The sequence below is a fragment of the Hipposideros armiger genome, unplaced genomic scaffold, assembly GCF_001890085.2.
Source record: "Hipposideros armiger isolate ML-2016 unplaced genomic scaffold, ASM189008v1 scaffold_474, whole genome shotgun sequence".
In the NCBI taxonomy this organism is placed as follows: domain Eukaryota; kingdom Metazoa; phylum Chordata; class Mammalia; order Chiroptera; family Hipposideridae; genus Hipposideros; species Hipposideros armiger.
The window spans coordinates 520,902-538,407 of record NW_017731824.1 but is presented as its reverse complement, the minus strand read 5'-3'; the positions used below and the strand labels follow the sequence as shown (position 1 = coordinate 538,407).

Sequence of the window (17,506 nt, the reverse complement as noted above, 5' to 3'; positions counted from 1 at the left end):
GAAATGCAAATAAAAACCACAATGAGATACCATTTCACTCCAGTCAGAATGGCTATCATCAGTAAATCAACAAACAAGTGCTGGCAAAGTTGTGGAGAAAGGGAACTCTGGTGCACTGTTGGTGGTACTGCAGATTGGTGCAGCCATTATGGAAATCAGTATGGAGATATCTCAAAAAACTGAAAATGGAACTACCGTATAACCCAGCAATTCCACTCTTGGGTATCTATCCAGAGAAACCCAAGATGCTAATTCAAAAAAAATATATTCACCCCTATGTTTATTGCAGCGCTATTTACAGTAGCCAAGACTTGGAAACAACCAAAATGCCCATCGGTAGGCGACTGGATTAAGAAACTGTGGTACATTTATACAATGGAGTATTACTCTGCTATAAAGAAGAAGGAAATCATACCATTTGCAACAATATGGATGGACCTAGAGAACATTATGTTAAGTGAAATAAGTCAGTTGGAGAAAGACAAATACCATATGATCTCACTTGTATGTGGAATCTAAAAAACTGAATGAATGAGCTAAGTAAACAAATAGTCTCAGAGATAGATATAGAGGAACAACTGATGGTTGCTAGTTTGGAAGGTCGTGGGGATGAGGGCGAAAGGGAAGGGATTAGACAGCATAAATAAGTAACTACAGTATTGCCACAGGGATATGAAAGACAGTTTGAGGAATATAATTAATAATGTTTTAAATATTTTGTAGGGTGTCAGATGGTCACTTGTCTTGTTAGGGAGACCGCTTCATGGATGGGGTTAAAGGCTTGATCACTGCACTGTACACCTGAAGCTGATGTATAATATTGTATGTCAACTATAAGTGAATATGTATTATATCTATATCTATATCTATATCTATATCTATATCTATATATATATGTCTTCACGGAACATGGAGTATAGTGTGGGATTGGAGTCAAGGGAATTGTAATAGATATGTATGATATGGGGGGGAGGGAAATGGGGTGGCAGATTGGGGGAGGGGGATTGTCACTTTGAGGGGTAAAAAGTATAACTATTGCACTCTATGTTGTACAGCTGAAGCCAATTTTAAAAATTGTTTATTTCACAATGGAAACAAACAAACAAAAAGACTGGTAGGAGGTGCAGAGACACAGAATGTCCTGGTCCCAAACCCGTCTGTGACCATTCAAAATGGGAGGGATATCTCGGCTGTGGAACTCGCCCACCACCAGAGGAGTGAGGGGTCCCGGCCCCACACCAGGCTTCTGAGCCCAGGTTGGCAGTGCCAGGGAGAGAAGTCCCCACAACTTCTAGCTGTGAAAATCAGTGGAGATTGTGGCTGAGTGAGATGAGGGAGGCTGTAGACCCAGACACTCCTTTTAAAGGGACCACACATGAACTTACTAGGTGACAGATTCACTTGCTGTGAGCTCCAGTGCCGGGGCAGCAGCTCGAAAGGTGCCAGGTACATAAGGGGAGGAACTGAATTGTATGGCTTCAGAGCAAGGGCTGGAGGGGCAGCTTTCTCCTGGTGGAGGAGCTGGCAGAAGCCATTGTTTCTTTGTTAAGCCCTCCCTGCACCCAGTATGCAGATGTAGGCAGCCACCACAGCTGAATCTCCATCATCCTGGCTAATACTGTTCATCCTCTCCATCCTGGTGATTCCCTGAGGCCCTGCCCCACCCAACTTTCTGGCCTACTCAAGCCCCTTCCAGTGGCTTTTCCATATAAACACCCTGTCTTGGCGCATGATGCAGACTTTCCTAAAACCTCTCAAAGGTTCACAAAACCCAAACAAGCAGCATGTTGCTTCAATGTGTTCTGTATCTCTGGCTGAGCAACCCTAAGCCTGCCATTAGCAGCAGCCAGCCTCAGTTCATGGTTCATCCTCTCGAGGCACTTCCAGGCCCAGTACAGGTGGTGGCCATCTTCAGATTGCTTTGTGGTTTATACCAGGTGGAACTGGGCAGGTTATGGGGTGCAGCTGAACTTGGCCTGCAGCAGGTCCCTTCACAGGAGGCCCTGGGGCTGGCACATCCTGTGGTCAGCTTAAGACCAAGCCAGAGCACCACTTGGCCACCTCTAAACATGATATACCCAAAGGGCAGAGTGGGCAGGCACCAGAACCCTGCTAAAGTGAATTCTGCTCCATATGGTCAGCCTCTTCACCACAGCTCCTCCACTGTAGTTGCAGTCAGTACTCACAGTGAATCAGCCCAAGGATCACTCCCCCTCACTGATGTGCAAACAGCAGCCAAGCCTCAAATACAATAGGAAGGCACACACAATCCATACAAGGGACACATCTGCATCACCCAACTGTGGTGACCAGGGAGACGTCCCATTGGGTCCCACAGGACGCCTACTACATAAGTCCACTCTACTGAGACCAGAAGATATAACAGCCCTACCACATACATAGAAACAAAACCAGGAAGGCAGCCAAAATGGGGAGACAAAGAATTGTGTCCCAAATAAAAGAGGAAATCTCCAGAAAATGAACTAAACAAAATTGAGGCAAGCGATCTACCAAATGCAGAGTTCAAAACACTGGCTATAAGGATGTTCAATGAGCTCAGGGAGAACTTCAACAAAGAGATAGGGAACATAAAAATTGAGATAGGAAACATAAAAATGGAGATAGAAAACATAAAAAAGAACCAGTCAGAAATATAAAGTACAATAATGGAAACGAAGAATACATTAGAGGGAATCAATAATAGATTAGATGAAGCAGAGGATCTAATCAGTGATTTAGAAGATAAGGTAGCAGAAAACACCCAAAAGAACAGCAAAAAGAAAAAAGAATCCAAAAAAATGAAGATAGTTTAAGGGGTCTCTGGGATAACATCAAATGTATCAACATTTGCATCATAGGGTTACTAGAAAGAGGAGAGAGAGAGATTAAGGAATTGAAAACTTATTTGAAGAAATAATTACAGAAAACTTCCCTAACCTAGTGAAGGAAATGGATATTCAAGCCCGGGAAGCACAGAGAGTCTCAAACAAGATACACCTAAAGAGGCCCATGCCAAAACACATAATTAAAGTGCCAAAGGTTAAAGACAAAGAAAATCTTAAAAGCAGCAAGAGAAAAGCAGTTACCTACAAGGGAGCTCCCATAATACTGTTAACTGATTTCTAAACAGCAACTTTGCAGGCCAGAATGGATTGGCAAAAAATATTCAACGTGATGAAAAGGAGGGACCTGCAACCAAGATTACTCTATCCAGCAAAACTATCATTTAGAATCAAAGGACAGATAAAGGGCTTCCCAGACAAGAAAAAGCTAAAGAAGTTCATCACCACCAAACCAATAATTACAAGGACTCTTAGAGGGACTTCCTTAAGATGATTGATAAATAAATAAATAAATAAGATGGCAGTAACTACATATCTATCAACAGTTATTTTCAAAGTAAATAGATTAAATGCTCCAATCAAAAGACAATAGCATGGCTGAATGGATAAGAAAACAAGACCCATACATATGCTACCTACATAGACTCACTTCAGATTGAAAGAACACAAAGACTGAAAATAAAAAGTTGGAAAAGATATTTCATGAAAATGGAAACAACAAAAAAGCTGGAGTACCAATACTTATACCAGACAAAATAGACTTTAAAACAAAGAAAACAAACAAGAGACAAAGGACCTAGTAATCCCACTTCTGGGTATTTATCTGAAGAAACCCAAAGTGCTACTTTAAGGGGACCTGTGCATCCATAGATTTATTGCAGCATTATTACAATAGCCAAGATGTGGAGGCAATCTGGGTTTTCCTGAATGGATGAATGAATCAAGAGGAGTTGGTACATATATACAATGGGAAATTACTCAGCCATAAAAAAGAAGGAAATCTTGCCACCTGCAACAACTTGGATGGACCTAGAAGGTATTATGCTGAGTGGAGTATATCAGACAGAGAAAGACAGATGCAATGTGATTTTGCTTACATGTGGAATTTAAAGAGCAAAATAAAACAAAACAGAAAGAAACTCAGATATAAAGAATATTTTGGTAATTGTCAGATAGGACAGGGTTTGGGGGTGGGTGAAAAAGGGGAAGGGATTAAAAAGTACAAATTGGTTGTTACAAAGTAGTCATGGATATGAAGGGTATAGCAAAGGGAATGTAGTCAATGATATGGTACTATAAATTATATAAATTATATACTATAAATTATATAAATGTCCAACCACTATGCTGCACAATGGGAGTTAATATAATATTGAGTATCAGCTATAATTGAAAAAGTTACAAAAGGGGGAGAAAGGTATAGGGGAATAGAGGTTCAAATTTCCAGGTATTAAATAAGTCAGGGGGATGTAATGTACAGCATAGGAAATACAGTCAATAATATTGTGATAGCGTGGTACAGTGTCAGATGGTTGCTGGACTTATGGTAATCATTTCTTTGGATATATAAATGTTGAATAATTATGGTGTACACCTGAAACTAACATATTGTATGTTAGCTATATTTTAATAACAATCTTTAAAAAATAAAAATAATTTAAAAAATTAAAAATAAGCATGTAAAAAGAAAGACTAGAAATAACAAGTGTTGGCAAGGATGTGGAGAAAAGGGAATCTTGTATGCTGTTGGTGGGATTGTAAATAGGTGCAACCACTATGGAAACCAGTATGGAGGTTCCTCAAAAGATTAAAAATAGTACTACCATATGATCCAGCAATTCCACTTTTGGATATTTATCCAAAAATGAAAATGCTAACTCAAAATGATGTCTACACCCCATGTTCATTGTAGCATTATTTACAATAACCAAGATATGGAATCAACCAAATTGTCCATTGGTGAATGAGTGGATAAAGCAATTGTGGTATATATCTAAATATTATTTAGCCATAAAAAGAGTGATATCTTGCCATTTGTGACAACATGTATGGATCTCAAGGTCATTATGCTAAGTGAAATAAGTCAGACAGAGAAAGATAAGTACTATATGATTTCTCTTATATGTGGAACCAAAAAGACAAAAAACAACAAAAACAAACCCAAGCTCATAGATACAGAGAACAGATTGTTGGTGATTGTCAGAGGGGGCTAGGAGAATGGGAGAAATGGGTATAGGGGGTCAAAAATTTTTTAAAGATAGGACAAAATACATTCCTGGGATTTGGGGGAGGGGTGAGAAAACTATGAAGGGGACATAGTTCAGGAACAAGTATCTGGGAGAGTGGATGACAAATATCAGTTTGATCAGTCAGTGGAACCCATGAGGGTACAGAGGAAGATGTTTATTTATGAGTTGGGGCAAAAGCCAGTGCTCTGGCTGAGTGAAAGCTGGGAAGGAATGTTTGGGGGAATAGCCCAATATCCCAATAGAATCTAGACCCTGATCTAAAAGAAGAAAAAAAAAAAAGACTGACTATATCAGGGATTAGTGAGGATGTGGAGTAATTGCACCTCTCATACACTGCCGGTGGGGTACAAAATGGCACAACCACTTTGGTATTTTCTTAAAAACTTAAATATACACCTACCACCATGCTACTCCTAGGTATTTGCCCAGGAGAAATGAAGGCACATGTTCATACAAAGATGTGTACATGAAGGCTCCAGCAGCTTTATTTGTAGTAGCCACAAACTGAAAGCAACTCAAATGTGGACAACAGATGAATGGATAAACAGTCCAGGATGCACTGCTCAGTAATAAGAAAAAGATGAACTACTGATACACATGCAACCGAGGTGAACCACAAAATAATTATGCTGAGTGAAAAGAGCCAGACAAGAGTAAATACTGTTCTGTTCCATTATATAAAACTCTAGAAAACACATACTAATCAATAGTGACAGAAAGCAGACCTTTCTGTTACAGTTTAGGGGTCAGGGAATACAAGCAGGCACATGGGAGGAATTACCAATAGGCAAAAGGAAACTAGTGGGAGGGGTGATGATGGATATGCGTAAGTTCACTATCTCGATTGTGGTGATGGTTTCATAGTTGTGTACATATGTAAAAACTTAATCAAACTGTACTCTTTAAATATGTGCAGTTTATTGTCTATCTTATTACTCTTATAGCAGTTAAACTTTACACTCTTTGGCAAAAAATATAAAATTTTGTATTTTGTTTCATTGAAAATCCAAAAACCTTGCTTACAGAGTTATTTCTTTATCTCTAATATAAATATTCTTTAAGAAATATTTTGTCCTTTCTTTAATCTGAGGTTAGCAGATAAAAAAATTCAATCCGAGAACTTAAAAGGTTATTACTTTGATCTTGAAAGCCATTAATGAAACTCAAAATGTGCCATGAAGTCTATAATGAAAACAGAAGTGAGAAGGAATTCCATAAAAAGTGACTTTGGTAATAAGTCACAAGTTATGTGAAGCTAAGATAGTTGAACTCTACCCTCCAGGGTGTAGTGAGTAGATACAAAGGAATAGAATGGAAAAAGCCTTGTTAATGGTTAATGTGTCTTTCCACTTCTAGACATATTCTTTCCAAAATCTTTTAAATTCTCTTCACCTTAATTTCATCTGTTAAATTGAGGTAATAATATCTGTACTCCCTACCTTAAATGTAGTCAAAGGAATAGGACCATTGATTTGAAATTGTCCTCATTCATTTACATAAAAGAGAAAAGACAAGAAAGTTGCTATTTCTGCAGCAAATTTGTTTTGCCATTGCTTCCTCGAGGGTATTTCACTACAGACATGTACTCATATAGAAGAAAAACGACAGAAATGTTCCCATTAAATAACGATGTTAAGAATGGCCATCAATCTTCTGTTTTAAATATACTTACGAGTAATTGCTTTGAAAGTAAAGGTAACTGCTAACGGAACTTGTGAATACCCCACCCTTTTTTTTTTTTAAAGATTTTATTGGGGAATTGGGGGAGGGGAACAGCGTTGGGGAATCGGGGAAGGGGAGCAGACAAGTTGCTGTCCTTTTGTTCTTCAGTCTAGTNACAAGTTGCTGTCCTTTTGTTCTTCAGTCTAGTTGTGGAGGACGTTGCTTCACTGGCCCATGTTGGTATTATCATTGCACTCTTCCCAGGTGAGGCAATCACTCGCCGGCCATTGGACCGCCGCTCACGGCGGCTCACGGCAGCTCACGCTGGCTGCCAGCTACTCATGGTAGCTCATGGCAGCCCACTGCAGCAGGAGCTGCAGCCTACACTGTCACTGGCAACTCACGGTAACCCAGCTCCAGGTCGAGCTGTTGTTCACCATCTTAGCTGTAGAGGGCGCAGCGTCACTGGCCCTCATGTGGAATCCGAACCGGCACCCTGTTGCTCAGAGCTGGCGTCCCAAGCCAAGTCTTAACTAACATGCCATTCGGCCAGCCCGTGAATACCCTTTCTTGATAATTAATCCTAGATATCACTTTTAGAATACAGTTTTTAATTTTTAATGGTTTTTCTGCAAATATAAATTGAACCAGAGGTCAGAATATGACATACATTGAACTGAACCTTTTTTTAAACTTACAGTCATTTGTGCAAGTGTTAATATTTATCAAACCTGAAAATGCGCCATCAGGCACAACATCAGTGCTTTCCTTCAGATAGAATCAAATATGTCTCTACATTGGTTACATATGGAAAGGAGGTAGTGAAGATTTGGGGCGAATAAATATTTGTATTCACAACAGGGTTTAATTATTTGCAAAGCTGTTTCATAGTATCAAATTGGAGAGAAAGCTGAAACATCATTATAATTTCTGCTCATTTGTTCTAAGCGCAATCTAACTAGGATCTGGTTCATAGCATCTCTTGATTAACCTATCGTACAACTCAGTTTGACAGAATATTGGAAAAAAGTACAGCTCACCATTCTCATTTGTTCTTAGCATCATGCTTTCATGGCAATTTCCAGGTTAGTATTTTTACTGATGTTTCTACATAGATTGCAAAATTGGGAAATCTTCTAGAGTCAAAAGAAGACCACTGCAACAGACTCATTGAAGAAAATGACAAGTATCAAAACCATTTAGGCAACTTAATAAATAAGGTACACATTTTCTTACAGAAATATTTGTCTTTTAAAAACTATGCCAAATATTAAAATAATATAATTTTGGAGCTAAAAAGGATCTGAGGGATGATGTAACACATTTATATTGATTTGCTTTTACTTCATAATGACATTATAAAACGTCCCCATTAACGTCCCCGTTAGCCTTTTAGCTGAAAGCTAGCAAAGAACATTGTGTGTATCTACTCCTCTGTGCCAGCAGCTTCAGGTTTTAGAATTGCTACCTCATTTTGAGGGTAATTATAAATCTTGTCAACTTAGTGTTCTAGTGTACCTTTTAAAAATTGTGTTAACCATAACCAAATGGACTATATCCCTTATTGGATACATACACCGCTTGTCTGGAAGACAACTGGATCATAGTTGACGTGCTACAATTGTCCGTTTTTTGACACTTCATTTTCTGCATGATGAAGAGACACATTGTAATTCCACCACTATTCATATTTCTGATTTCAAAATATAAGGAGGATGGTTTGCCTATTGTAAAACTTTCATTGATGGGAGTTATATAATTGAACTTCAACTTGTAAAGATATTTTTTTAAGCAAAAAATAAACAAAATTAAATAAAAATTCTAGAATTTATTCGAGAATAATTTGTTTAGCTTATTTTTTTCAAGGTTATAGCATATGAAGAAATTATCAAATGTGCTGACCAAAGGCTCGAGATATCGCACTCCCAGATTGCACAGTAAGTTGAAAAAGCTTAATTTTCAATTTTGTAAACATTTACTGTTATTTTCTTTTCTAGCTTGCAAAATTCATTTTTCTTAGGCTCCTAGAAAGAAAAATGGGCCATTTGATAAATTAAGACCATTCTTCAATAATATAGTCAGTCTTCACAATATCTGGACTACATGAACAATGAGATTTTCATCTTCCTTTCTCAAAGCGCTTTTTGATTTCAGGGGGTAGGGTGGGGTAGGTGGGTAAAGGAATTAGAGACTTCCAAAAATTTTAGAAGCTATTGCCATGGTATTCAAGTAAAATAACCTTGCAATGCTTAAAATTTATTCACAAAACATTTTTGAATGCACACCAAATGAAACATACATAGATATATCGATACCAAATAAGGTTTCTAATTAGAATGAGATTCAGCTTGAGACATTCCAAAATTAGTGTTTTTAAAATCTGCCAAGTTTTTCCACTTATTTATTATCCTCATTTCTCATATGCTTCTTCCTCCATCCTTCCTCCCATTTTATTTATACTGTGCTGGCTATCTCTAGAGCTTAAGCACCGCCCAAAATATGAACTTTCTATAGGGTTAACTCACCACAAGATAATTGAAAGACAGTGTAGGTATTTGTACCTTGCGAGTTTGCTTTTGTTTTTCACTGTTGTTTCTAAGCAGAAAGAATGGTAAAAACAATTTTCCCATTTTTCAGAGTAATGCAGGCAAGTTTTAAATTTAGAAGGGGGAAGGGGAATGTTGTTTACTTCAAGAGAAGTAAAATTAGACTGCTTCCTAGCTTAGAACCAAGAAAACTTAGTCCAATCATCATGGGCTCATGAATATAAAAATAAAGAATAACCCAATATTTTAAAAACAGCATCAGACCATCACTTTGACTTTATTGCTTTGCCCCAGTTATTTTTAAAAGTCAAAATTTTTAAAAATCATATTTTAGCCGAGTGATTGATCTGGTTTGTGTTCAAGAAAAGACCTGGCATCTTAGTTCTATAAACTTCATCAAAAAGGTTGCCACCTGTGGCTACTTAGTAAAATTTCTTTGAATGCTTTTAAAAAATATCCAATGCCCACGCCATAGTCCTAGACCAAATAAGCTAAAATACCTGGTGGGACCTGGACAGAGGCACGAGGTGTGATCAAACAACATGGTGAATGTTTAAATTAAAAAAATTTATTACAGTAAAAGACACATTGCCATTAACCCCCTCAAAATACTCCCCACCCCTCACCCCCCACTTCGAATATAGTTCTTTCAACTTTTTGAAGCTGTTATGGAAGTCCTCTTTCGTGAGTGCCTTTAGTTGCACTGTCGTGGCTGCCTCAATGTCCTGAATGGATTCAAAATGTTTACCTTTCACGGTCATTTTGACTTTGGGGAAGAGCCAGAAGTCGCATGGTGCCAGATCCAATGAATAAGGTGGATGAGGAAACACTGTAATGTGTTTTTTTTTTTACAGAAATTGCATATACCAGAAGCTATATGTGACACAGAGCATTGTCACAATGGAGGATGATTTATGGCACACTTTAAAACACACCTGTCACCATGGCTCATACCAACTGACTACACTGAACACGTTGACTGATTTTTAACTAATGTACAAAGGCAATGAAGTGGAAAAAGGATAGTCTTTTCAACAAGTGGTGCTGAAATAATTGGAAATCATTTGCAAAACAAACAAAACCAAAAGCAAACAAACAAACAACTTTGATTTATACCTTGTAGATTTATACCTTGTATAACATACAAAAGCAACTCAAAATGGAAAATAGACCTAAATATAAGTGCTAAAAGTATAAAACTTCTAAAAGAAAATATAGGAGAAATTTTCGGTGACCTCAGTATTAGGTAATGATTTAGATAAGATACTAAAAGCATGATCCATAAAGTAAAATTTTGACAACTGGATTTCATCAAAATTAAAAACTGCTCTTCAAAAGGCACTCTTAAGAGAATGAAAAGACTAGCCACAGTCTAAAAGAACATATTTACAAGTCTCCTCCTAGGGGGAGGAGATGAATGAACCACAAAACACCAAAGATTTATTCCATGCCATTTCATCATATAAAATATGATAGATGATGGCTTTTGGTATACAGAGGACATATTTAATAAATATTAATATTGTCCTGTATTCCTTGGTTGGACAACTTCTCCTCTTTACCTGGTCCATATGATATTTAAAATATTTTTGAATTATTGCCAAAGTTTTTTTTTTGTTTTTTTTTGTTTTTTTAGCTGAGCCATCCTGCTACCTGTTGGCAGCTCAGCGGCTGCTCAGCGGCTGCTCAGCTCGGGCTGGACTTGAACCGCTGTTGCTCAGAGCTCAAACTCTTGAGCGAGCTCTTAACCAACTGAGCCACTCGGCCGGCCCCATCATTCTTTTGTTTTGTTTTGTTTTGTTTTTTTAAGCTGAGCCATCCTGCCACCGGTTGGCAGCTCAACAGCTGCTCAGCTCAGGCCGGGAATTGAACCGCTGTTGTTCAGAGCTCAAACTCTTGAGCGAGCTCTTAACCAACTGAGCCACTCAGCCGGCCCCGCCAAAGTTTTAAAAGGACGATTTTCTGTGAAAATTTAGATTTCCCTCTCTTCTTTAAAAATAAGATTGGCATCATTACTGCAAGATTCCCACATGGCAACAGTTGGCAAGAGCTGAATAGCAACTTCTTCCTTTAGGAATAGGGGTATATGATCTCTGGTTTGTCGGAATCAACATTTATCTGGCTTCAGTCATGTCAAATACTTACCTGACTTTCCCATAAGCATTTGAACTTATAAGCCTTGCAATAGAATTTCCTATCCCCTAAGGGTCTGTTTACCCTGTATAGCAGGCTGAATAATGACCCCCAAAGATATCCAGATCCTAACATCTGGAACCTATGTATGTTTCCTTACATGACAAAAGAGACTTTGCAGATATGATTAAGGTTCTTGAGATCTCTATCTCACCATTATCCTAAATTGTCCACCCAAACCCTAAATACAGTCACAATTGTCCATATAAGAGGGAAGCAGAGAGAAATTTGATGACAGAGAAAGGCAATGTGACTGTGGAAGCAGGGGAGAAAAGGCCATGCGATGAGGGACCATGAGCCAAGGAATGAGGACAGCCTACAGAAGATGGAAAAAACAAAGCCAAGGATTCTCCACTGGAGTCTCAGGAGGGAGCACATCCTTGCCAACAGTTTGATCTCAGCCCCGTGAAACTGATTTCAGACTTTTGGCCTCCAGAACTGTAGGAGAATAAATGTGTAGGAGAATAAAGCCACCAGGTTTGTGGTAATTTGTTACAGCAGCCACAGAAAACTAATTTCCCTCCCTGGATGGGAAAGTGAGTTTGGGAGACTATCTTAATTGAATTTGCCCTCTTAGGGGCAACAAGGGAACCCGCAAGTATCTCTTTTGCTAAAAGTCATAAAAAAAGAACACAAATAAATCTCTAGCAGGCCACCTGAATGCTGTGATCCTTCATGTAACACTATTACACATTTTGCCATGGTAAAGCAGTTTACAGATCAGGGGTTTTATTTTTAACAGGTTACCACCAGGATCACGCTGGGTTTACTCATACAGAGCCATCAATTCTCTATCCACTGCATAAACGAATAGAACACCTAAATGTCACTTTATAGGTTTACTACTGTCTCGTTTTCCTTCATCACCACTAGAACCTCTAAAGGAAAAAACGGAGTAAATCATTTGAGGTGCTAAGAAAGAATCCCAAATACCCACATAGTGAGATGGATGGATGATGCGGAAAAAGTTAGACCACCATTTGAATTGATCTACTCAAACCCTTCAATGAATCTAACAAAATATTAGTTTAGAAAAGTCAATATTAATCATAAATTTTTAATGGTTTCTTCTTTCAGTTTAGAAGAGAGAAATAAATATTTGGATGGTTTAATTAGGAAGCCCAGAGAAAGAGCCAGAAAACCAAGGTAAGGTTTTTTTTTTCTTTTTCTAAATAATGTCTTTAACTTTAGAATATATGCATAATAATAAGTCATATATTAAAAAAACTTTTTACCTTATCTCAATTTAAAATAAAGAAGGTAAATTAGCCTTTGAAATTATTGGATCCGGAGGTTTCGATGTCCACGCTCGGTCCCAGGAAAATGAAGTGTTAAGAATGAAGGAACTGTGGTTAGAAACAGAAAGATCAGGAAGAGAGCTACTCTGCCTCCACAAGTATGTAGAGCTCAAGGGAGAAATGTCCCTTGAGGTCGCGCACAGTATGCCAGACGTCGCTTTGCCCTCTACGCGGATTTTCTCACATAATACAGCATCCTAGCCAGGTTATGAGCCTGTGGATTCCAGGAGAGCATCTGGGTTCCCGGTCCTCCCGAGCAGGCCCTCAGTTCCCGGTGGGCGGAGCGCACAGACTGCTGAGCAAAGGTACCTACGCGGAGCCAGTAGGCGCTGGGGCGCCGGTGTATTTGGCGCCGGTGGTGCAGTACCTGACCGCGGAGATCCTGGAGTTGGCTGGCAACGCTGCGCGTGACAACAAGACGACCAGGACAATCCCTCGCTGAGGCTGAGTCTTAGCCTTGCCTTTAGCTTAGTTGGTCACAGGCCATCTAGGAATCGCGTTCCCACGAAGACTATGAGTGTCTCCTTGTAGAGGAGCCCAAAGGTAGACGAGGTCCTGTAAGACATTCCGGTGATGCTCAGAAGTCATGAAAGACCAAAGGAAGAAAGAACGGCAGCCATTTTCCTTGCAGAGCCACAGCATTTGGAACAAAATAAGTTTTATTGAAGTACAAATTGCTTTCTACTTATTCACTGAGGTAATTTCATTTACCTCAACATTTTCCATAATTATAAAATTACATGGCTACGTGATATAATGTTAAATACTTATTAAAATAAACAACACTTTCTGTGGATTATCGTGTCCACTTAAATTAAAAGTAAAACAAATTTACCCTCTCGCCATCCTAATGAAGAATTAATTTTACTGAAGTGATGTTTTCTACCATTTATGTATATGTCCTTACTGCCAGCATTATGATTAACATGTCTATACTCGGGACTCAATAAATGTCTTTAGATCTGAAAAAAAAAGTAAATTATATGAAAGTGCTTGGTTTTTTTGCCTGGCATAAAATACTTGCTTGATAAATGCTTTTTGTAGGACCTGAATTGGAACGCCAGTTTCCCTGACCCCAAGGAACTTCTGATCACTTCTAAGGAAGATGCTATAAAGATTATGAGCTAAGATTTTGTCTACAATAAAACAGCTTACCCTGGTATAAATAGTTGGCAGACCAGATTTTATGACTGGATTTTCTTACACTAATGGTAAATCTTATAATAATACATCATTTTAGAAGACTCTCAGTATTTGATGCTACAAGGTATATTTGCAAACCTAGCAGGGTTGATTAAGACTGTAGTAGATGTTAAAATGGGACTCTTCCTGACCTAGTTCCTTTGGTGCTAATAAAACATTTACTTGTTCCCAAAAGGAGAGTGAGTTTCCTTATGTGCAGAGGTTTTGAAGGGAATTTCAAGGAACTTGTGTCATGACTCATATCCCTTGGCCAGATCCAATATATAAAAAGTGTGGAGAGCGGGTAAGATTGAAGAAGAGATTTCTTTGACTCTGTCATGTTGTGAGTTCCCATTATCCCCAAATAATTCTACCTCTTTTACCTAAAAGCTTGTGAGGGGGGTTTCCAGGGGATCCCTGAAAAAGCTTTGAAATGCTTTTCCTGAGACTTGGGAAACACAGGATCAGTGACTCACTCATGCCTGAGAAATCTAGAGCAAGCTGGGCAGCACAGCAGAGGGGGGCCGTGTTGGGGTGGCCTGTTCTCCCTGAGATTGTCACCAGGACAAAGCATGTATTCCATAGTTCATGCAGGTGAGAGTTTGTTATTTTGGGCTCTGCCCAAGGCTGCCTGCAGGGGTACCAGCATCAAGAAGCTGGAATGGAACACCAAATTCTTGGGGGCTGATAAAGAAATATCAAGTGACCCCCCAGAGGAGAGATGCATCAGCCTGGGTTGAGGAACTGTAGGACAGAGGTCCTTAGCAAAGGAAAGCTCCCAAGAGAGAATCAGCTGTGGCCATTTGCCAAGTCCAGAGATTCGGGAGCCACCCAGACAAGTAAGAGTGTCCTACCGCCTTCCTGTCCCTCCTGGAGGAGGTTGTGAGCAAAGAGAGGCAGAAACTGACCTCCAAGGGCAGGCAGCGGCCACCAACTAAAGCCTTAGCTGAGAGAGGGGGAGAAGTCCTACTTTCGAATGACGATTAAAGGATTGATTAATATTTAAGCCTGGATATACTGCTCACTGAATCGACACTGTTTTTGCCTCACAGTGAGGACTGACTGTTATCTTACGAGTGAGAAAAAAAATCACTGGGCCTGCATGGTGTTCAGCCAGTGGCAACGGGAAAGCATCCCTGAGTGAAAACGTCTAAAGTAGAAGGGGAGGCAAACATTAAATTGGCATTTTGATTATATCATGGGTCATGTTTGTTTGTTCAGCATACCATTTGAAAATCAAAACCCCTTAACAGATTTATATACTAGTATTTGCAAAGTAATAGATTAACTACAATTTTTTCCCCCTAATATGAAAGAGTATGATCTGATGTCTGGTGTATTATAGTAATTGCTAATTTAAACTGATTGAATCTTCTGAATTTTCTTCTAGAAAATTCACTAGTTTAGATATTTGTTTACTGTGTAAATAACATGTGGCCTATTTTCACAATGAACTTGAGGCTCATTACATTTAGCTTGGCCTTGAAGTAAGGGGGTGAAGTGGAGCAGAAGAGCCCTCAAAGCTGTTTCTTAGAAAACTTAAGACTTACAGCAGCCTTCAGCCACCAACATCCATGAAGCCTCCCACTGACCGACTGACCTCAAAAAACTCAGCATGGGAACACACTTCAGACTAGTTCTGCATCATTTCAAAATTACGGTGCTGCTTTCTTCAGATGTGTTCTGTAGAGGAAGGAGTGGGATAGAGGGAGATAAAAGGGAGCACTTTAGGGCCGGCCAAGTGGCATGTTGGTTAGGAGTTGGCTTAGGATGCCAGCTCTGAGAAGCAGGGCCCAGGTTCGGACCCCACATGAGGGCCTGTGACGCTGCGCCCTCTACAGCTAAGATGGTGAACAACAGCTTGACCTGGAGCTGGGCTGCTGTGAGTCGGCAGCAACAGTGTAGGCTCTAGTGGGGCTGGCCGGCAGCTGCTGTGAGCTTTCGTGAGCTGCCATGAGCCGCTGTGAACAGCCCTCCAACCTGGAAAGAACGCAATGATAATACCAACATGGGTCAGTGAAGCGACGTCCTCCACAACGAGATTGAAGAACAAAAGGACAGCAACTTGTCTGTTCCCCTTCCCCGATTCCCCAACGCTGTTCCCTCCCCCAATTCCCCAATAAAATCTTTAAAAAGAAAAAAAAATTGAGCACTTTAATAGTCTCAGATGTCTTATTGTGCCACTAGATCTTTATCATGTTCAAGGAAACTTGTTAAAGTTTTCAAGTCATAGCCAGAATTTTAACCTAAGTAAATCTATGAGAATGTTAAAACGTAATGAGACTGTGGCTCAATATATTTATTTAATTACAGTGAGAATGATCCATATATTACATTCTGAAAGCTTTATCTTAATCTTTTAGGGTCTTATAGTTCTATTCTAAATGACAATTTCTCCTTGAACATGAGGGAAAGACTATGTTAAATAATGGCATACTTGTTCACTATTTTAGTCTTCCTCACCACCACCGCCCCCTTTTTTTTTTTTTAACATTATTGTATTTCTATTTCCCACAGATCAGGAAGATTAGAAAATCATCCAAAGTCCATGACTGTGGTAGGTCATACTGATTATTATTATAAGGAATATTATGTTTTCCTGTAATTTGACAATAGCACAAGATTAAATAGGAGTTCCTGAAGTTACATTTCAGAAATGTTCAGCCCAGCTTTCCCCTCTGTCCTCAGATGAGGGCCTCTCTGGCCTCTGATCATAGTTCTTCCTGTAATTGGAAGCCCCTCTCTCTGAATCTTGCCTTATATTGGTCCTCATAACTTCATTCCCACAGCTACTACTTCATATCAAGCCTTCATCATATTTCTTCTGGCCTATTACAGTCATCTCCTAATTGGTGTTTCTGTCTCCAGTTTTGCTCCCCTTCCTCCCAGCCTCCACAGAGTAGACAGAGATCTTTTAGAAGCAAAATAGGATTATGCCCCTCCCCTACATAAAACCCTTTGATGGTTCTCAGTTGCATTCAGGGTCAGATCCAGTTTCCTTAGCTCAGCATGTAAGGCCTTCTATGATCTAGCACTTGCCTTCCTATCCAGTCTTCTCAATCACTGCTTCCTCCTTGTTATCATACTCGTACACACCAGCCATACCTAACCACTTGCAATTTTCTAAACATGCTGTTATTTTTATGCCTTCCTGTCATTGCCCATGCAGCCTCCCCTACCTGGAGTGCTCTCTCTTGACTCCTTTTCTCCCCCTTACTTCAGTTCCCAGCGCAAGCTCCATCTCCTCTATGAAGCCTTTTCTCCCCTGTGTGCCAGATGGAACTGACTTGCTTCCTCCCATGTGCCCACACTGTACCCTCTGATACAACAGCACCCACAGCATTTCATTACAGTTCTCTGCTTACATGTCCCTTGACTTAACTAGAGTTCCTTTAATGCAGGGATTATCTCATATTCATTTTGGTATCCCCAAGCACCTATCTCACAAGAGGTACTAAACAGGATTGAATGTTAGATGGGGTGGGGACCCAGGACCAATGCTACACCCTAGTTCCTAATAGAAGATTCAGCTG

General features: G+C 39.5%; 1 protein-coding gene across 1 annotated transcript in view; it reads left to right on the top strand.

The window, feature by feature from the left end:
* The window catches only part of CAGE1 (cancer antigen 1), a 56,568-nt gene extending 39,990 nt beyond the window's left edge, over positions 1-16,578 (top strand). Inside the window, 4 exon segments of the mRNA XM_019666547.1 lie at positions 7,870-7,974; positions 8,621-8,691; positions 12,571-12,639; positions 16,491-16,578. Of these exon segments, the coding sequence (XP_019522092.1) occupies positions 7,870-7,974; positions 8,621-8,691; positions 12,571-12,639; positions 16,491-16,578 (333 nt within the window).
* Positions 16,579-17,506: the final 928 nt, after the last annotated feature.